Source organism: Mustela putorius, unplaced genomic scaffold (genome assembly GCF_011764305.1).
Source record: "Mustela putorius furo isolate JIRA1106 unplaced genomic scaffold, ASM1176430v1.1 tig00003901_pilon_pilon_pilon, whole genome shotgun sequence".
Classification (NCBI taxonomy): Eukaryota; Metazoa; Chordata; class Mammalia; order Carnivora; family Mustelidae; genus Mustela; species Mustela putorius.
Genome location: NW_025422049.1, coordinates 4,185,192 through 4,208,434, shown reverse-complemented (window position 1 = coordinate 4,208,434; position 23,243 = coordinate 4,185,192). Strand labels below are relative to the sequence as shown.

At 36.0% G+C, this 23,243-nt stretch overlaps 1 protein-coding gene across 1 annotated transcript in view; it reads right to left on the bottom strand.

The window, feature by feature from the left end:
• TENM1 (teneurin transmembrane protein 1) overlaps positions 1 to 23,243 on the bottom strand; it is a 797,330-nt gene that overhangs the window by 161,412 nt on the left and 612,675 nt on the right. The window contains exons 14-17 of the mRNA XM_045068252.1: positions 16,943 to 17,128; positions 15,336 to 15,359; positions 13,124 to 13,270; positions 1,910 to 2,126 (exon numbers count right to left, since the gene is read on the bottom strand). Coding sequence (XP_044924187.1) covers positions 1,910 to 2,126; positions 13,124 to 13,270; positions 15,336 to 15,359; positions 16,943 to 17,128 — 574 coding nt within the window. The remainder of the gene's footprint in view (positions 1 to 1,909; positions 2,127 to 13,123; positions 13,271 to 15,335; positions 15,360 to 16,942; positions 17,129 to 23,243) is intronic.

Here is a 23,243-nt window from a genome sequence, read left to right as displayed (position 1 = left end):
GAGGTGACTTCCCTCTACCTTAAATAGGAGAATGGGGGTAATGGCTGCCTTTTGTTCCTTTTGGCCCTCTGTTGTAAAATCCCTAAGTCTCCACTACCTAAATAATAATGACTTTGACTACAGCCCCTCCGAAAGTTATCCCACAGTTGTTACTGTGCTAGGAGAAACATTTCAGAATGGGGATGACTGAGTCTCTTGGGAGAACTCAAACTTCCACCGGATGCCCTGGCGGAACAGGCCTTTCTGGTAAAGTGCTGGCATTTGGGTTTTGGGTTCTGTCAGACATGTAAAAGGTCACAAATGCCCAATAATTAAAAAAAAAAAAACAGTAAGGAAGTTTTAAGTTTCAGTATCAGTTCTTGTATACAGTTTGTGGAAAGGATGCTTAATATTTTACATTTCCATGCACATCTGGATTTTATCCTTTTCTACTTTGTATAGGTCCAGATGGGGTTGTCATTTTTTTGGACTGTCACTCATATTAATATAATTTTTTAATATTAATATAAATTCTTGACTGAGCTTTCTCTTGGGGACTGATCATACCCACCAGCATTCAACAAAGTGGTGGATAGACAGGGGCTCCTGGACAGATACTTTGCAAGATTTTTTGAATTCCCATTTGTAAGTCTAGAAAGTAGTGAAACATCTCCTCGTGGAATGAACAAAGGAGGACATTTTTAAGAGACTCGAAATGTTGACTTCAGTGACTTATTTATGTCCAGTGTTAATTAGTAAACTATATCATTGTGGAAGATGAAGCAGAGGATAATAATGAGAAGTTTATGTGATTACACTTCAAATAAGGGAGTTAATTTTAAAGATTTCTTTACACACTAGGCTGGGCTTTGTTGTTAGGTCTTTAGGGACAATTCATGCATCTCAGCTTTTCTAAACGAGAGCCTTTCTTTTTAAAAAATTTTGTTTATTTATTTTAGAAAGAGTGAGAGCGAGCATGAGCAGGAAGAGGGGTAGAGGGAGAGAGAATGCCACACAGATTCCACGCAGAGCAGGGAGCCCCACACAGATCCCAGGACCCCAAGATCATGACCTGAGCTGAAATCAAGAGTCAGATGCTTAACCGACTAAGCCACCCAGGCACTCCTGGAAGATAGATTTTCACAAATATTGCATTTCACATTAGCATGTCAAATTCACCCAATTCTTCCATATAGAAACATTTTACATCAAAATTTAGCTTTTGAAATTCAAGGTTTTTCAAGGGATAGGTCCAGAAGCTAAGTAATAAATTGGCAAATTACACTTCCATTCTGGTTTTGTCATTTAAAGTCCCACCCATACTTTACTACAAATAATACACCTCTTGAGTGTGTGTGTGTACACACAGCTGACCCTTGAACAACACAGGGATTAGAGGTGCCAATCTCCCCACACAGTTAAAAATCCACATATAACTTTTGATTCCTTAAAAACTTAACTACTAATAATAGCTTAGTGTTGACCAGAAAGCCTTACTGATAACAGAAACAGCTGAGTAATGCATATTTTGTATGTTATATGATGTTATATGTATTGTATACTATATTCTTACAATAAAGTAAGCTAGAGAAAAAATGTTATCAAGAAAATCATTAGGAAAATATATTTATAGTACTGTACTGTAACAAATCCACATACAAGTCGATCTATGCAATTCGAACCTGTTTTTCAAGGGTCAACTGTATACACACACACACGTATTTATCCTGTATGATAAAGAATCTCAAGAAATGACTTCTCTCTCTTAACTGATAGTTAAGATCTTGGGCATTCCAGAGAAGCCTAAAAAAGAAATCGATATGTACTGTGTGGAATGGAAAGTAGCCTGATCTTTAGAAGGTATCTTCCTTTCACAGTTAAGGTAAAACATAACCACTGTTTATTAAGGATAAAATAAATACACATATACCTGCTGTCAAATGAGATCTCTGGAGGAATGACGTGAGTACTGTCTTTGCCAATGAGGAATTTAATTCGATCATAGAAGAGTCTTGAGGTATGCTGAGAGAAGAGGGGTTGGCTTTGCTGAATGAGGTCAAGAGGATCTGGTGAGCCCTGACAGAGAGGACTTATGTAACAGTTGCTTTGTTGACAACAATCAGGGTCCACACAGTCTGTCAAACCATCTGAAAAAAATTTTTTTTTAAAATTTAGCTTCAAGAGAAACAACATTGTTTAAAATATGCATAAATGGAGAACAATCTAGAATACAAAGGTAGCTGTGCATGTTTTGAATTTAGAATCTATTAAATTCATGTTTCTCATGAAAACATACTCTGAGTTTAGATGGCACAAACTATTTTGCTCACAAATCTTTCTTCCCTGAATTCTTGAGCTTTTGTGGGCTATCCCACATTGTTTATATTTGGATACAGTATTCCATGAGGTGTCACTCTCTATAGAAATTTCCTTCTTCCTCAGCAAGAACATTCCTCCAGGATAGCAATGATTCTTCTAATTCTTTTTGAATTTCTCACACCAGGTACATTTATGAGTAAACAATTAACAAATGCTTGCCAGCTTGAATTTGTATTTTTTAAAACATCTCCTAATATTCTTGTCTAGTGGTGATTCTTCTTTTTTTCCCTAAGACTTTATTTACTTATTTGACAGAAAGAAAGAGAGAGAGAGAACACAAGCAGGGGGAGCAGTGGGCAGAGGGAGAAGCAGGCTCTCCACTGCGCAGGGAGCCCAATGTGGGATTCAATCTCAGGACCCTGAAATCATGACCTGACCTAACACAGACCCTTAACCGACTGAGCCACCCAGGCATCCCTACTGGTGATTCTCAAAACAGAAGTTGGTATTTTCACAGTGAAAAAGTGTCTGGAGCAGGGCAGTGATTTTCAAATGTGCAGTCGATTATCTGGGGAGCTTATTAAATATGCATATTCTTGAGCCCCACCTATTAAATCAGATTTTTTTCAAGCCCAGGGTTATGCAGACTTAATCTGGGTGATTCTGGATGATTCTGAAGCACACTAATGTTTCAGAACTTTTTTTTTTTTTAATTTGTAGAAGCAACTAGAGCTTACTTGGTCCTAACAGCAGTTATTTGATGAAAATACTAATAAACCTTAGGTATATGAATGTGATGAGTTGCTCTCTTTCATTTCCTAGTCCTTCACTGGTTACTCCACACGCCTGAATCCATGGTTGTAACAATAAAAACAATCACATACAGGCTTCATTCTTTGGTAGAGGAATTGACGAGGCAGTAGAGGGGCACAGGCGTTGCAGGAGGAGGGGTTACGTCGAGAATCTAATAGGCGCAAAACACTGTGTTAGGTGACTGAGGAAGTAAAGAGATTAAAAGACTCTTTTCCTGCTTTTGGGAGCTCGGAGCTGAGTAGGAAAATAGGTGTACAAACAGCTGACTCTTAACACTAGTTTAAAGTGCAGTGTTACAGGAGACTCCGTGCAAAGAGAAGGGATGCGAGTGGTTAACTGAGCATATGGACACCCCATTCACACCCAATGAGCAAAACAAACAAACAAACAAACAAACAAAGTCCTTCCAAGGTCCTTAGAGCAGACAAGTGGCTCTAATTTAGAAGTTTAACAAGGGTAAATATAAAGACGCTAATCTTGGCTGGCTGCAGAATAGAGAGGTTCAGATGGATGACTGGCTCCTTAGGGCTGCTGCAAGTTACCAGCCCCTGGCTTCCCGCTGCTCTTTGGCTTGCTCGCTTTCCCAGAGAGCTGGAGGTGGCGTGCTACAGCTGAGGGCAATGAAAGCCAGCGACACCCAGAGAGAAGATGTTTGGAACAGTAGCCCTAGGGCACCCAGGAAATATTTTTCCGCACATGAGGACCTTTCAAATTCCCTGTGCCATACACACTACTTTGATTTAAAATGCAGTTTGTTGCTTTCTTGCCTTCCCTGTTTGTTCAGTGTATTTTTGCCCCGATTTCTACTGTTCTGTACACATATTTCTTTCTCACCGATGACTAGCTTTTAAGTGTGGGTGCATTCCAGTAAGAAGTTCCCTTCTGCTCTCCTTTCTCCTCTCATTCAGCAAATCGTATTAACAGATTTTCTATAGATTTTAGATACCGCCACCACCTCTCTCTCCCGTACGTGGTTGTCAGTCTCCTATTAGCACATTATCTCTTTAGTCTGCTAATTAAACATCTGGATGCACTGAAAAGCTGGCAAAAATATCGGGCTGATTAGAAGAGTTCTCTGATGTCTGGGACTGGTGCATAACATACCGCACAAGGAAAAACTCCTTTTTCAAATGGGCAGTCGCCCTTATCTTTCAACTGGTTACAAATGGACTAGTGATCGTTGGATCAGGCATTTGCAGGTTTCAACCTGTCAGCCACAAATTTGAACTTAGTTTTGAAAAGAAACTGAGTTTAAATACATAGAAACACCAAATGGTCTTCAAAACTGAATTCTAAAACCAAACACAGAGCCAATTCAAAACTGGGACTCACATTCCCGTCTAGTTATGGGCTATAAATTCCAAACTAATGCTTCATATTTAATAATTGCCTATTATAATGGGCTGACCCTCTAAGACCTCTGTTTTCTGAGAGAACAGCGAGACTTCTGTTGAATCTAGAAAGGCTGCAGGCAGGCAGCCCAATAATGGTATGCAACCCCCAAATTAGAATTCAAAGGTAAGCCCAATCCATGGGCAAAGATCTACGTACCAATTATCACATTGGCTAACACTCCATACAGTATGTCTAGACTGTTACAAAGAAGTGAAAATGAGAGTCACACTGCATGTGTGGGTTTCTTTCTTTCTTTCTTTTTGGTGGGGGGTACTATTACCAGTTCTTTTATTGTTCTAAAATGGCAGCTGTGGCACCCTCCTGACAGCCAGGCTCGGGGTATCAGATAGGAAGGTATCAAATGTTCACTGATTTTACTTTTAGGGCCTGTTCCTTTTTAAAAGGAATAAAAATAAATAAAAGCCAGAAAAAGAGGAAGAGGTTAAATTATCCTGAAGGACTAAACACTGCATGCACCATTCCTAGCTTTGCCAACCCGTTAGGGGCGATGCCGGCAGGCTTGAGCAGGGCTGATAAAGATCAAGGATGCTGGTTCTTTCGTATATGCTCAAGTAATTTCCTACTAAACTTTTACTTCCTAGATGGATGCCTTTAGATGAAAGAATGATCAGACAAAGGAATATGAATGATAGAGGGAAAACCCATATTTTTCTAATGCTTAAAGTGAATTTGTAAATATATTTCCTTTTAGGGACAACATCTATATTACCATCTTGATAGAGACTGACAGTTAGTTCACGATAGGGTAGCCCAAAGGATTTGGAAACATGTATAATCAGTTAATATGCCAGGTGTGGCCCGATGTACTTCCATATCTACAATTTCAACTAATTCCTACAACAACCCTGTTAAGTAGACATTCTCATTTTCATTTACATATAAAGGAGGGGAGGCCGAATGTGGCTGCACAGTTGGGAGAAATTGAGAGTCATATCAACAGCCCGCATTCTGACTACAAATCTACATGATCAGCAACATCATCTAAGCGAGTACGACTGAGGCTGTAAGACTTCCAAGTACCTGACTAATGTAGGGATTTAGAATACACACAGCGCTTAAGGTCAAAAAACCAGACTACGAGTCTCATCTTACTTAGCCACTTATAATCTAAATGATCCTGGACGAATCATTTCATCTCTTGGATTCTCAACTTCCTCACCTCCGAGATGGGGATTATAAAAATGCCTCTCCCACAGAGCTGTTGAAAGGATCACATGCTATGATAATCCTGAAGAGTTTGCCATTAACCAAGTGCTGCACTGTATAGACTTCAAAGAGTCTAGGGCTAGAGTCCTAAGGGTAGGTGCCAATGGTGTGCAGTGGCTGCTAAAAATGTTCAGGCCCACTTCCATTGATGATGCCTTATTAGTGGCCAGAGGGCAATTAGCTGTCATGTAGCATAGTCAGTTCGTTCGAATGTGTTCCTTTTGTGAACTTTGCTTGGTTAGGTTGTCAGACAGATAGGATCCTGTGTGGCTCTAAATAGACACTAATGCTACAGTAAATCTTTATTCATTGAATTTCACAAATTCACAGTTTGTTATCATTTGGACAGGGGCTGGATTGAAGCTTAACCTTTTCAGCATCTACAGAATAGAGGGTCTGCCAAGAAAATTAATAGTGAAAAAGAAATCGAAGGGCTGATCATTCCAATGACTCAGTTAAACAAAATCTTCTCAGGCATTTTAGAAACCCATAAAAATAGGCTAATTCTAAATCATTCATACATTTTTACCAAAGCAGGCCCCCGTACCAGGCATTCCTATTTGCTTAGTTGCTGCTGTTACATGCATAGAAGGTAATAGGACTGTCTTTCCTTGGGAAATAGTCTATAATTCATTTGATTTTTCATCTAACCAGGTTGACTTTCACCCCAGCATTTTGCTGTATTAATAAGAAGAAAAAGGGAGAGGCTCAAGTTCACTCAGAATTTGACCCACTCAAATCACTCATACAATTGACTTCTTCTGAGTCAGGAGAGTAAAGTGTTTATATGCCACTAATGTTCATGTCCTCTGTCCCCAGATGCCATCAATGGCTTCTCAAATCACTCAGAGTAGAGGTCCATGTCCTGACAATGACTTAACTTCCCCACAGTCTGGCTCTTCACTCTCCCTCTCTCTCACCATTCTGACCTTACCTCCTATTATCCCATAACCCCCTTCCCCATTATTCCTATGCCTGGAATGTTTTTTCTCCATTATCGACATGGATCACCCTTCCTTTCTTTGAAGTCCAAAGGCCATCTTCTCAGGGAGGCTTTCTATGACCACCTTATTTAAAACTGCATCCCTGTCCCACACTCATATCCTCTTCCCTGCTTTTAAAAAATTTTCTCCATCACACTTAGCATCTTCTATCATACTAGTTCTTTTCAAATTTTGGTTTATTGTTGGCCTTTCATGATTAGAATGTAAGCTCCATGGAAGCAAGGATGTAGTTGTTTTTATTTATTGCTATTTCTGCCCCAGAAGAGCACCAGGCTGAAAGTAAGCATTCAATAAATATGTATTGAATGAATAAATGGATGTCTTAAAAATCCTACTTTTATGACATTTGTAAATTTACCTTGAGATTAATAAGCATTTAACTAATGTGTCAAAAAACATAAGTTATAAGTAGATTCTTTACTAATACCACACATTTATTGCCTCTTTAAATTACTGTATTTCAAATACTAGCTCATTCATTTTCACCACTGCAAGGTAGACAGATGTCAAGTATGACTAGCCTTAGTTGATAGATAATGTGACTGATCTAGTCATGGAGTGCTTAGGTGAGTTACGGAGTGTAGATTTCCCAGTTTTGTATCTGGCATTACCTGACAGTTTAAGCGCTTATAACTAAGTGATGATCCTTTAATAAATAGGTTGTTTGGAAACGAGGGTGCTATGGTCAGAAGAGAATAATTAAGACTACACTTTGCGATGCTAGGTCTTTTGTCCCAGCCAAATCTTAAAAGTAAATGTGGAGAGGGTGTCTGGCCCTTAAACAGAACAAATGTTACCAATTCATTGCTCCTTCTATTTTGTTTTCCTATTTATTAAACACTGCAGCATGCTGGTGACATTCAAAACATGAGGCTTATTGATCCATGAGCTTATGTGTTCATAATTCACCCATGGTGCTGATTTCTAGATCTAGAAACACTATATCATAAAACAGGCTTGCAAATAGCTATTGTTCTTAATGAATGGTGACTTGTTATGAAGAATGATTCCTGGAAGATCATTCTCTTTTAGGCAATTAACTTATTGATTTTACCAATGAATATGAATATAGACCACTGGAAGAGTTTGTATAAGAGAAGCTTGGGAAGCATGTGACAAATACTTAAAAGATCAGGGGGGAAAGGGTTGCTCTGATTAGACACTCCTATTCCACATCTTTTTAACCTCCTTAACAATCGTTCCACAGTATCAGAAACCACTTGCCTCCCTCTATAACTAGAGTGAATAAAATGTAATCTTTGTTTGATAACTGAAGATCCTATGAACTTCACACTGTTCTGTATGATCTGGTATGATCTGGCTAATGTCTACCTTCATATTCTCAGCTCCTACCAATCTTTCTTTGGCCCACACACCAGTCAAAATGACTTGCCTTTCACCTCCTAGAAGAGCTTAGCGCATTTCCACTGTAGCGCGTTTGTACATGCTGTTTCCTTGGCCTGGGGTATTCTGCCCCTCACTCAGGTGAGGCCTGCGTTACCATGTAGACTTGGTTAGGTGCCCCCATACATGTTTACAGCACTCTAAAAATTTTATAACACTCTTTACAGTTGTAAATATGTAGCTATTTGTGTTGTTTCTTATTTAATATCTTTCTCCCTTCCGAGACCATAAGCTCCACGAAGGCAGAAGCGTTTCTTCTCATTTGATCCCTAAAGCCAAGCACAATATTTGGCACAAAGTAGTAATGAATGAGTGGAAAATTGGGTACACTCCATATGCAATGTCTGGCTGAAAGGTACACATTTGGGTCAAACATTTAGATCAGTACCATCCAATAAAATTCCTTCCCAATGATGGGAATGCTTTAGATCTGGGCTAGTGGTTACTGAGCCCTTGAGATGTGCCTAGTGGAGCCCAGATCTATTTATTTTAAAGGGAGGGAGAGAAAGAAAGTGAGTGAGTGTGATGGGGAGGGGCAGAAGAGAATCTCAAGCAGAATCCCCACTGAGCACTGAGCTGGACATGGGGTTTGATCTCATGACCCTGAGATCATGACCTGAGATGAAACCAAGAGTTGGACACTTAACTAAGTCACACAGGCACCCCCAAAACCAGATTTTTAAATGTTATTTAAGTTAAAATGAAATAGTCACATGTCATTATTAGCTACCATATCAGACAGTGAAGATTTTGATATCTCCAAATGGTTAGATGTTGGATGGCCTGTAAGCTTAGATGAACACCAGAAAGAATTTTGAAATTTTTAGGAGGACCTACTTATCATTATTTTTCCTACTGTGGATTCTTTCCTTGCTTTTATGTCTAAGAAGTCCTTTCCTGTCTTGAGATCTGTCACCTATATTTTCTTCTATTTGTGTTTGAGGTTTTCTTACACAGAACTTATTAATCAGTAGTATTTTTATCTTTTTTTTTTTTTGGAATATGCTAGAAACTGAAAACCTAAGGGTTGTTTTTTTTTCTTAGTAGTTGTCTTAGCACCATTTATTTCATAATGCTTCTTTTCAGTACTGGTTTTTGGTGCTGGTTTTATAATCCACTAAATTTTTATTTGTACGGGGGTGTGTGACAGAGCTTGTTCTGACCTGTCTATTCTTCCACCAGTATCACTTTGTTTTAATTATCATAGCTTTAAAATATGCTTTAATGTCTGATAAGTTTGAACGTGTCCTATTTGTTTTAGTTACTCTGATTCTGGTGTAATGTCTAAACTTTTTTTCTCATGTCAATTCATATGTGCATGTAACATATGATGATCACATTTTCTAAACCCCAAATCGGTACACATAATTAATACATGAAACTGTGGTCAGCATTCACATTAATATTAAGTCTCCTCCTCAAAGCACAGGGTTGTGCACATGGTAGGTGCTTTTGGACTATAAAGAAATGAGGTCAAGGTATTTGAAATGTTTGTAATTTCTATGGTAATTAGTTCTTACATATACAATGCATAAGATAGCTTTCTTTGTTTTGCATGTTAACAAAAAAATCCAAAGGTTATTTGTTCTCTGTTCTGTTCTTACTGTTCAAGGAGCCTTTAGGTAGCTCCTAGACCAGTTGTGTTACCCACATATTCAATGCAGCCCAATTAGCTACTAAGAGTCACAATGCATTGAATCAGAGTGTAACTGAAGTCAAAGCTGCAGGAAACAGCAGCAATACTTAATGAGCATTCAAAGCTGATTAGAATGCAAAAAAATTCAGCCATTCTTTAAGTATCTGCTATAATATAGAGCAATCAGGTAGCAGCTACTTGAAGCAATTGCTTTAAAGTGATTTTTTTTGATTGGGAAGATTTCTTAAGAATTACATTTTAAAAACGAGGACCATTTTTTTCCCCAAAAGGTTCAATTGGTACTTTCTGATTTAATTAAAGCACACACACACACATACACACACACACATACGCACAAACATGTATGCAAATATTAATCACTAGTCATATCCAACTAAATGAATCCAGTCATTCTGGTTAGCTGGAAAGCTGAAACCACCAAATGAAGGACATTTAATGTATTCCTAGGGACAATATTTAAACAGCATAAGACTCAAATTATTGTCCAAAATCTCAGTCCTGGGGCTTATTTAATCCATCCATTAAATAACCTGAGGTTATTTAATCCATCTTTCCATCTCAAGGTAGAAGCCGATGTATATTTATCATCAATATCATCTTAATCCTACTAAAGGAAAAAAATGGTAATTGGAACTCTCCAGGAGCCTTCCTTGCCACTCCCTAAAGAAACAATCATAAAAATACAGTGAACTCAAATCAGGGTCGTTGATTTTTGATTCGCACATAGATACACAGTTTTTAAGGAATGCTCAGAGGTCAATACATATTGAGCAAAATCTTCTATACCGTTTGCGTCTATATATACCACAGATATTAAGAACTGGTAATCCATCAATTCATTAATATTTAACTGATACATTCATTAAACATTTTTGGCTGCCTCAAGGTGACCTTGAGGCCATAAAAATGCTTGATAATTAAATATTTAATTATTTTTATCAAGCTGTACTTTATTAAGGTAGGAAACTTGTTTTGGCTTAACCCTGAGTTAGATATTACAATCATAGGGGTTGTTAAAGTATTTTTTGAGCATAAGCATTTTAATCAATATATCAACTGGGAAATCTCCATTACAACCTCAAATCCTGTTTGGAATGAGGCAGACCACCAAAGTTTATACCTGGTTTTATCATTTCTTTGTTATATGATCTTGAGCAACTTATTTAACTTCTCTGTGTCTTGGTTTCCTAATTTGTGAGGAGTATATTAAAAGTAGTTCCTGCCTCATGGGGATTAAATGAAATAATTCACATAAAGGACTCAGCACTGTGCCTTGTACATAGTAAATCCTAGATACAAGAATGCTAATATTATTGGTAATTATATTATACTATATTGTATTGTATTGTACTGTATTGTATTGTATTATGCCAGAGTTTTCATGGGAAAGTAAAGTGAAAATGAATCTCAAAGAGCCATAAGAGTCCAGCAACTAGTTGATCAGTGCACCATGTAATTGAAAATCTCACTCTGGCTTCCCAAATAAATTTTTTTTTCAATTGTTTTCCTCATTCAACATTATTTATTTTTATTAATTTTTAAATATTTTTTCAAATTTAAGAGTCTGAGAAACAAACTGAGGGTTTTGGAGGGGTAGGAGTGGGGGGTTGGGTGAGCCTGGTTGTGGGTATTATGGAGGGGATGTATTGCATGGAGCACTGGGTATGGTGCATAAACAATGAATTTTAGAACTCTGAAAAGAAATAAAATAAAATGAAAAAAATTCAATTAGCTAACATATAGTATATTATTGGTTTCAGAGGCACAGGTCTGTGATTCATCAGTCCTATATAATACCCAGTGCTCATTACATTATATGCGTTCCTTAATGTTCACCACCCAGTTACCCCATCCCCTCCAGCAACCCTCAGTTTGTTTCTTATGATTAGAGTCTCATGGTTTGTCTCCATCTCTTGTTTTGTCTTGTTTTATTTTTTTTCCTCTCCTCCCCTAAAATTTTCAATTTAGGTAGCTAGTCAACAGTCTCTTCCAAAAATGGGCTGTTATCCTAAGTTTAATGTGTGTGTATATGTTATATACGTGTGAAGGGGAAAGAGAGGGCAGTCTATCATCTTTTAAGGAGTTTACAGGAACTGTTTTATTAAATACTTACAATAACCCTAGGAGAGAGTTAATATTATTATCAGTCCCATTTTAGAAATAAGGAAATTGAAGCACAGAGATACCAAGAAATTTTCCCAAATCACACAGCAGCCAGTAAGTACATAGCAGCCAGAAAGTTTAACTTCAAAGCCCTGTGCACTGAATCACGAAGTTGCTTCCATTTAAAATTCATAAATTCTTATAAAAGTTTTGAAGTAAACTGCTGGCCAGAACTAGTAAAGGAGGAAACTCTTACATAAATCTAGCCATCCTCAAAGTGGGATTGCTACCTTATTGATTTAAGCCTTATGTTTGGTTTCAAATGACAAGGTATATAATTGTCTAAGCAGATATAGAAAGCAGAGGAATCAAATTTAATGACCTATTTCATTTTAAGCTAATACACAAGATTAGAAAGAAAACTTTTTTTATTAACTTCATGTTTCCTTGACTAGAAACAAAGGAGAAAGTGAGAAATTGCTGTTTTAGGTTCATTCAGAGGTGATCTGGGCTGTTTTGAGGCCTGACTGAACAATGTATTAGATGCTTTTGTTTGTTTGACTGAAAAAAGAGTGGTTACGTTACCCTGAGGCCTTGGAGCCAATATGACTTTTGAAAACATCATGTGCAACTCTTGAATTAAATATAAAAATTCTATTGTGAATTGTCTTGATGCTGTGTCCTTTGAAAGATACAAAGCATTACTAAATTAAGAGGTTGCTCTAAATAACTAAGAACAAAGAAAATGATTTCACAGTGTGTGTAGTGTAGGCATCTGACAGTTTGGACAGGGGCACATGGATATAATAAACGGTACAATAAATGCCACAGATATGGGAGATGGCATGGCTGTAGCTGTTAAGAGAACCAGAGTCTGAAGTCATATAGACCTGAACTGGAACCTGGGTGCTGTGATTTTCAAGTTGTGTGATCTTGGAAAAGTCACACAGTATTTCCACTCTAAACATTACCTTTCCCACCTAGAAGTAGGGAAAGTAGTGCCTCTACCACATGGCATTGTTTTGAGAATTAAATAAGATATAATGCATGCAGAGTTTGCAATATTGTCTGTTGATAGTAAATATTCAATAAACCAAGATTTAAAAAGTATATAACTCAATATCATTTCTAAAAAGGGTTCCTAATTTGCACTCTTGGCCAAATTGGTCATCACTGTGCTGGGCTATTTCTTTCTTATATTTACATTTTGTAAATAACTCACCTCCATCATTGTCCAAGTTATCTCCACAAAGCATTTCCATGACAACATTGCAGCCTGTCCCACTCCAACCCACCTGACACACACAGTGCCAACCATTTTGATCCAGGGTACATCGCCCATTTCCGAAGCAGAGCCCTGGACAGCCATCTGTAAAGACAGCAAAGAATAACAATCGGAGACATCAGAATGGGATTGGGCAGCAATGATGTATCTACCTATAGGAAAGCCTCTAATCGCTTAGGCTCCACTCTGATGAGGTGTTGAATAAATGGAAGAGGAACTTGCTTGCTTACAAAACCTTCCCAGGGAACTTGTTATTCCTTACTTGCCTGTGCTTTTCCTTAGAGAGCCAATTAAGCATTATTAATGCTAACCCCAATTCCCAAACTCTGGTGTAGCTAAGATGAAAACTGATGGGGACAGAAAAATGTTTTTTGTTTCTTTTTGAAAAAACAATCCTTCTCAGCTCAATCAAAACTGGATAGATGATACCATATCTAGTTATGGCCAATAAGCTGGGAAAAGACAGCAGTTTCTATGAAAAGAAACTTCCCCTAACTACTTCCAGTCTGTACTGATTTTTCCCCTTGTGAGGCACTGCTTCAGGACTTCCGTATGTTGGTATGCCGTTCAGACCATGCCATTAAATATTTGTCCATATAAATGCCTCAGAAATGTGCTGCAGTTGCTTTACATTTATTTGGCTTTTTTCTTCAAGATTATCATTAATCCGAGGGCTAAGGGTTAAATTTTTTGTTTATCTGGTATCCCTCAGAAGCTAGCATATAATATCAAGCCTGTAGTAGGTGCTCAACAAATGTTAGTGGAATTAATGCAAGCAAAATTGAGATCTTCAGAATTCTAGAGAACGACTGGATAAATACAGTCAAGAGGAAACCGTAAACACTAACAATGGTCTCTATTTAGACTTTTAATTTCTCTGGGATGTCCTAAACTATATACAAATAGTTCAGAGTTAGGCCATTCCAAAGGGCAACTGTGTATGTGCCAAGTGCTCAGTGGACAGATGAACAGAGATGGCAATAGTGGCATATAGCTTCTGGAATTTTCGCAGTAGCAGCACAAGACCAGATCTGAATTTTACTGGAGAGAATCCAATCAATATATTTTTTCATTTGCTGTCTTTGAAAGAAAATTCCAGAAGTATAAGGAGGAAAATAATTTTTGAAAATCTGTAGATATAACACAATGTTCCTTCCAAATGGCTAAGTAACTATCAACAGACCAGATGAAGAAACAACTTTAAAAAATAAAATGACAGATGGCTGTTAGAAAATATGAAGACTCTCTCATTATATATATTATGTGTAAATATATATATGTATACATATATACATGAATATATATATATGCATATATATATTCTTCTTGAGGAATATATATATATACACACATATATATACTTCTTGAGGAATATATATGTATACATATATATGTATACATATATACATGAACATATATATGTATACATATATATATTCCTCAAGAAGTGGTACAGGATGAATATATATAGATTTAAGAAAAAAATTTATCTAGCTCCACTCATCTAGTTCCGTGATCATAGATATACAATGGATACAGAGAAATCAGGGGTAACTTGGAACATAGTCAACTTTCTGAGGCTGAGGTAAAGAAAGGCCAGGATATCTGACAGAAAAACCCTTATTGCCTCTATCAAAGACAGATCCTTAGGAGGATGCACGATGGGTGACTTATAAGGGGAGAATTCTTCTGCCCATGAAAGGATACTGTACACGGACTTAGGGCCATATTGTTAAGTTAAAGAAAATGTTCCGTTGTCTAGTCAAACCTAGTTCATTTAATAATTACCTGCCTGTGATACATACACAGACACACAGACACACACTCCATAGAAAGACCAAGAAAAACAGTTCTTAAAACTGCTTGTCAATCCATTATACACTACGGCCAAAAGAAAAAAGACTCTTTGTTGTGAGAAAAACAAATGAATTTTTAGTCAGACTATTATATCGTGACCTGACAATATCACACTTAAGGAAGCCTACGAGAAGTAAAAACACAAACCCGAAACACACACACACACACACACACACACACACACACACGTGTGTGCGCGTGCGCGTACACCCCCCCCCAGCCTTCCTTTCCCACATGCATATTTTCCATTTACAATATTTTTCTGTTATAAAATGAGTGAGAAAAATCTTACCTCGGACAGCATCTAAGTAGTGAGCTAAAAGGGGGGAGGAAAAGAGTGATTGAATGAATTTCTGGAGACCACAGCTATCCAACCTGTATTAATGGTCTAGAATCTGTTGCCTGGGAGCAGAACAGCAAACTGTGAACTGCCGAAATGCCTGCAGCTCAAAAGTTGGTACATGGGCCTATGTAGTTTGTGAATAATATTTTCTGTGGGAAAGATATTAATGGCTTTTCTGCAAGAAACTCTATTAGGCTTCCTAAAAAAGTGTCATATTTCATTAAAAGTATAAGAACTGCATTTTTACATTTCAGTAATAACTTTTGTGAAAGAGCACTGGCTTGAACTTCTTATTAGTAATATCTTTAGAAGGGAGTTCTGGAGTAACCACCTTCTGTAATCATCAGAATATTTAAATCCTCTTATGTGAAGGCAATAAACTTACTATAGTGCGGGAATGTAATTACTTATGCCGCATCGGAATCTTACCCCTCACCACTTTTTAATGAATCTTAAATATTTTCCACAGTCACAGAACAAGACTTACTATACCTTTAGTACAGTAGTAATATAGTTTATTAAGATTATATGTTATATATGTTATATATAGTATACATTACTTTGACAGGTCTCAACCATTATAACAAAATACTTTCACCTAAAAATAAGAGTGGTGGTATAGTCTGGTGGGGAAAAAAAATCCCACAAGCAATGAATTGGGTATCCAGAGGTGCACCCTTGCCTTTTCTCTGCATGCGATGTCTGTGTGCTCACGGAATGCCACAGGAACACACAGTGACCCACTTTCCTTAGCTGAACAATAGGAATTGTACTTGTCTGTCTATACATGAAGGAGGCCTTTGTTACAGATATATGTATGTGTCAAGGACTTGGATTTTTTCCAGAAAAATAAAAGTATTTTGAAATTGAACCTCTAGTTATTATTACGGTCTTTTTATAGCGTGAAGACCACATGATAGATTTATTACATAGGCTCTGTCATACCCACAGACGGTTCTCACAGGCAGCATCCTCAAAATTAGTGAAAGTTGTGTCAAGGGGTGGGAGAAGGTAGATGCCTCAGTACGAATTCTCTATACTACTTGATAAACAATGCAATACAGATGTTCTATTGATGGTAGGTCAGGAGTGCCTTCCTCATATACATTAAAGAAAGCTCCTAATGATATCAAATGGCTTCTGTTAAAGTAGTCCTGTTTAATGAAATTGCCTCTAAGTGCTTTCAAGTGAAACAACCTATACTTTGCAAAAGGAAAAATGGGCAGTGAATGTTATGTTCACAACAAAAGCACTTCTCTTATTAACTAATGACACTTTATTCCAATGTGCCATCTTTCGTTTCAGTGCACCAGAAAACAGAAAATACAAGAAATACTGAAGTAACGAGCAAAGAAATGACACAACAAAGAAGTAAGATACTATCAACAAGGAGGGAATACTCCCAGGTAACCAAACTTTCAAACTTATGGCTAACCCTTCTCCTTTTTCTCTCCTCCAACCTCAAATGCTATGAAAAGCCTGGTGATTTATCACTAACATGCTTTTCCTTCTTCAATTAATCCAATGTATTTTGTTCAAAGTATGGCTGTACTTACCAATTGTGCAGTGGTCGCCCTCCCATCCAGGGCTACACTCACATTTTCCATCTTTGCACTGGCCATGCTCGGCACAGTGAGAATGACAGGAGCGTTCTTCACATGTTGGTCCTACCCAGCCTTCTTCACACTGGCAAATTCCTCTTGAGCAGACTCCATGGCTACCACACTCCATAGTACAGAGCTCTGTGGGAAATTCAGAGAAGATATGTTTACATATTTTATTAAAACCAGAGTTTGTTCCTTCCAAAAGACATTAAAATTACCAAAAATCCCACTCTATATTTATATTTTAAATATATACACTAAATGTCACAAAGACCTCTAGCATTTCAGTGAATTTGTGAGGAACTCTATAAAAAAGATAGTTAAGTCTCTAAGTATAAAATAAACCCTAAGTCAAATTGATTTTGAAACGTCCATAAAATGATAATGGCATTCAAGGCTTAGAAATGAAGTCACTGCCAAACAAATGTCAAGTGGGTTTCACTAAAAATTCATTAAGATCACAAATAATGCTACAAGGATTTTATGATGCTGCAAGCAATCATTGGGAAACACACACACACACACACACACACACACACACAGTAAAATGGTGCTCTAACTTCATTCAGGAAGAGAGGTTCTACAATTGGAAAGATAGCTTTCTAATAAAATTTATAATATACAAAGGGTAAAGCTGCCAACGATGGCAATCAACTAGTTTCCCTGAACATACAAACAATATCTGCATTTACTTTAAGCATTTAAAATGAATCCTAGTTGATTAAAATACAGTCTTATCTGGAAATGCCATTCATTATTTGGCCAGTATAAACAAGTTGTATACTGCCTCTGCTGAGGTTCTCTCCTCTGTCCCCTTGACTTTTTGTTGAGACATGCTGAATATTAATAAAGTTATGACAGTAGAGAAGCTAAAGTAAAAGTTTGGCAGACCTTTTTCTTGACTGAATACCCTTGCTGGAGGAGGAAATGGGGGATAAAAGCCTATAGGAAGAACGCAAAAAGGAATAATGCAATAAGTTTTGGGTACAACTGGCCATATACTCTTGAAAGAAACAGAGAATGTTCTGAAGCCAAGTCATCTATCTTTCATAATCTCAAATTCTGAAACAGGTTTTATATATTTAGAAGTACTGACATGTAATAATATTTGTATTACTCTATATTACCTGTAACAAAGCTCTATCTACGTAACAATGGTTTCTACTGTGCACTTAGCAGAGTTATTTTTCAGTGGGTGAGAATATTCTTCTGATAAAGACATGAGTATGGATTTTATTACTATCTAAATCAATTTGTTCACTAATTCATTCACAAGTATTCTCTGTGGGTCAAGGTATGACAGAAGGAACAGTGGATACTGAGAGATCAAGTGAAATTTCGGCAGAGAAGTGTCCGTTGAATTTATCAATATGGAAATTATTAGTGGCTTTAGGAAGAACTGTATTGATAAGGCAGCAGTTGTAAAGTCAGACTTGAATGGGTGGAACAGTGAATGGAAAACTGTGTGTAGGGTCAGCCGATTGTAAGAAAAGTACAGAACCAAGAAAATACAAAATACAAGAAAAGGGGGTCCTTTGCCTAATAAATGATAGTTCAAGTAGGTTGATCTTGAAATAGCAACTACTCTCTATATCTTGTTTCTGAATCTCTAATTGATAATCTGGATTTCTAACTTCTGTTCTTGTCATGAATCTGAGGTTATAATTATGTTCCCCTTAAAAGCCTTCTCCAAGGCTGAACTGAAAGGGCCTAAGATTAGGGAGCTAAATGGGTCAAAGCCAATAAAATCAGAGCTAACAGAAAAATTAGAGGCAATTTTTTGTGTATATTGCTTTATACAACTATAAACTCTAAGCACAGAAAAAACTATCATTCTGGTGATTTCCTGAAAAATAACAGGACTAGATGAACAGTATCAGCAAAATGGCAGACGAGCCTATCCTTAAACCATCCCAGTATAAACCTTAGAACTGTAGAATACAATGTAGTAATTTTTAAAATTACATGTCTTGACTCACAAGAAACAGAATTATCAACTGTCAGAAGCAAAGATGCAGCTAACAGCCAAAGAAGTAAGCATATAAGTCAACCTTTTGGCTGCTCTAAGTAGTTATTATGCCCAGTAATGACTAGAGGCTTGGGTATCTATGTACACAGAGAAAAAGGGATAAGATTTTTGGCCCATTAAGATGGGGAGTTAGACTGAAATTCCTGCAGAAAGTAAGGATGCTTGAAGGGATACAATCTCAGTGAGATAAGAACTAATAAACTCTATCCACTAGCCCACAGAGATGGAAAGGAAGCATTAACTATAATGATATTAATAATATCATTAATAGTAATAAATTTGGGAATTAGAAAACAATATTAAAATAAAATACTACCTAATAATAATATGTGCAATGGAGTGTACAGAATGAAATATTTCTAAAACTTTGTACTATTCAGGAGTTAAGTAAGATACTTTGTCAAGTATGCATATAAAAATTTAAAGGTGGAGTTGTTTCTAGTAATCGTGACCTCAGTAATCTTTACTATTCTCTCCTGGTGTAAACTGGAAAATTTAGACAAAATATATTTAAAAACTTTTGGATATTACTGGAGTTCACAAAAGAGTAAAGAATTACTGGGTCACATTTTAGGAGAAAAAGAAAACTGAGAGAGGTGAATTTTACATTTATGGATATTTTTCCTTTAGAAGTATCTGTCAGTTCTGGTTGAGTCAGCTGGAAGACTTGGAAGCTGAGTAGAACTTTTGTTAGTCTCATGGGTACCAGAAAAAAAATATATATAGATAGATATATTTGACCACATAATGGCTAAGAAATTTCTAATAGTGTAGAAAATATCAAGCCAAATATATGAAGCAAAATTGAAGCAACAAAAGAGAAAAAGACAAATTTACAACATAGAGACTTTAATGCCCCCATTTTTCAGTAACTTATGATAGAACAAGCAGACAACAAATCAGAAAGTATATGAAACAACAAAAGAGAAAAAGACAAATTTACAACATTGTCAGAGACTTTGATGACCCCCTTTCTCATTAACTGGTGATAGAACAAGCAGACAACAAATCAGAAAGTATATAAAATATTTGAGTAACATGATTATCAAATTTGATCTAATTGACACATATAGAGCACTACAATAAATAATACAAAATCCACATAATTTTTAAGTGCACATGGAACATTTATGAATATTGACCATATGTTGGATTATAAATATAAAGCAAGTCTCAATGTATCTCATGTATTGAAATTATTTATAGCATATTGTCTGCCCATTGTGGACTTAAACTTGAAATAAAAACATAAAGAGGGGCGCCTGGGTGGCTCAGTTGTTAAGTATGTGCCTTCAGCTCAGGTCATGATCCCAGGGTTCTGGGATTGAGCCCTATATCGGGCTCCCTGCTCCATGGGAAACCTGCTTTGCCCTCTCCCACTCCCCCGGCTTGTGTTCCCTCTCTTGCTGTGTCTCTCTCTGTCAAATAAATAAATAAAATCTTCTAAAAATCATTTAAAAAGATAAACAAAAGGTAGCTATAAAACCCATATAATTTTGGAAATTACAAAATATACCTCTAAAAATCTATGGAACAAAAAGAAAATCATCATGGAAAATAGAAAATACTTTAAGTGAATGAAAATATAGTGAACATATCAAAATTGGTATAATTAAATCCATGTATACAGGAAAACTTTAAAGGTATAAAGGAAAACCAGCTGAAAACAATGACACATGCATCCGTTCCAAGAAATTAGAAAGAAGAAAAGCAAAGTAAACTCAAAGAGGGTAGAAAAAAGAAAATAATAATTTAAAAAGCTGGAATTAATTAATAGGAATGTAGAATATAAAGAATCAAGAAAGCTAATGCTTGACAATTTGCAGAGCCCAATAAAACTGATAACTGATGGGATCTGATGAAGAAGACAATAGAGAATATCACGAATGAAAAATATGACACTGCTATTGAATGTACAAACATAAAACATCATAAAACAACATTGCAAACAACTTTTTGTCAACACATTTGAAAATTTCAATGAAATTGAGGTTGCATTGAATCTACAGAATAATATGGGGGAAACTGACACCTTTAATTTTGTTTTTCAGGTAATGAGTTTGGCGTAGTTTTCCATTTATCCACGTCTTCTCTAATTTTTTTCATAATGTTTTACAGTTTTCATCATAAGTCTTACACATATTTTTAAAATTTATTACAAGGTATATGATATGCTGCTGTACACATGGTTTAAATATTTCTCAGTGTTTGTTGTTGTTAAAAGGAGAATTTTTTATATTTTAGCCTAATATCTGAAGAACCTGCTAAATTCACATATTCTAATAATTTATCTCTATATATTCTTTTCGTACTTAGTATAAGCACAATCATACTATCTTTGAATAATTCCTAGTAAACACAATTTACAATAATGAACACATACACACAAAAGGAAACTGAATAGTTTCTATAAAGAACCTAAATCCACAATGAAAAATATTCTCACAAAGAACATCACCATCTCAGATGACTTCACTTATAAATATACCAAACTTTTAAGAAAGAAAAATTGCCAATCTTGAATAATTTTTTTCAAAGAATAGAAAAAGAGGAAACATCACAATGTGAGTTATGAGGCCAGCATAACCTTGATATAAAATCCTGACAAGAATATTATAGGAAAAAATACAGGTCAATTTCACTCATGAATATGAATGCAAAATCTTAAAATGCAAACAACAAATCTAGCATTACATAACATGAAATAATGATCAATTTGTGCTTATTCTAGGAATACACAATTATGTTAATATCTGAAAATCAATCAATGTAATTCATCATATCTATGAAATAAAAGAAAAAAATCATATGATCATTTAAATAGATATGCAGTAAGTACTTAGTAAAATACTAAACATCTATTCATGATAAAGCCTTATAGTACTAACGCTAAGAGGAACATTAATCTGATAAAGATTAGCTACAAAAAATCCCTACAGCAAACATCGTATTTAATAGTGAGATGTTGAAGTAGTTTTTCTATTATTGAGAACTGAGAAAAGATGGCTATGATCATTACTTCTATACACCATAATTTTAGAGGTCCTAGCCAGTGCAATAATATAAGAAAAAGAAAAAAATGTATAGAAATTGAAAAAGAATGAATAAAACCATCATTATTCAAAGATAGTATGATTGTGTTTATACTGAGTATGAAAAGAATCTATAGAGATAAATTATTAGAATACGTGAATTTAGCAGGTTCTTCAGATATTAGGCTAAAATATAAAAAAGTTCTCCTTTTAACAACAACAAACACTGGGAAATATTTAAACCATGTGTACAGCAGCATATCATATACCTTGTAATAAATTTTAAAAATATGTGTAAGACTTATGATGAAAACTGTAAAACATTATGAAAAAAATTAGAGAAGACGTGGATAAATGGAAAACTACGCCAAACTCATTACCTGAAAAACAAAATTAAAGGTGTCAGTTTCCCCCATATTATTCTGTAGATTCAATGCAACCTCAATCAATATCTTGGCAGTTTGTGTGTATGTGTGTGTGTGTGTGTGTGTGTTTGTACATGTGTGTAAATATTAACCAGCTAAAGAAAGAAGCAGATTAAGGTGAGAAGATGTACTCTAGCCAACAGCAAGACTTACTGTAAAGTTATGTTAATTTAGACATTGGGTACTGACACAATAGCAAGTAGATCAGTGAGAGTGAATAGAATCCTAAAACTTACAAGGATACTTGAATTATGGTTAAGATGGCATGGCAGGCAACTGTGAAATGACTGCTGTTTTAAGTGGTTCTGGGAAACTGAATATCCACTAGGAAAAAAAACCCTCACCCTATATATAAAATCAATTCCAGATATAATGTAGTAAATATAAACTATCAAAACTTCCAGAACACAACATAAGAAAACAATTTCATGATCTTAGCATAAAAAAATTTCTTAAACAGTATGCAAAAATGCTAACCACAAGGGGAAAAATAATAAATTGGGATGTATCAAAATTAGATTGTTTTCTAATCAAAAGACAAAGAAAAAACATGCTCTAAGTGGTAGAATATATTCACAGCCCATATAAATGAAAAAGAGTTTGTATCCAGAATATACAAAGAACTTTCTCAAGTCAATAATAAGACATATAACCCAATACAAGAATGGGCAAGAGATCTTGGGATGTCTGGGTGGCTCAGCTGGTTAAGTGTTTGACTCTTGGTTTTGGTTCAGGTCGTGATCTCGTGATCATGAGAATGAGCCCGA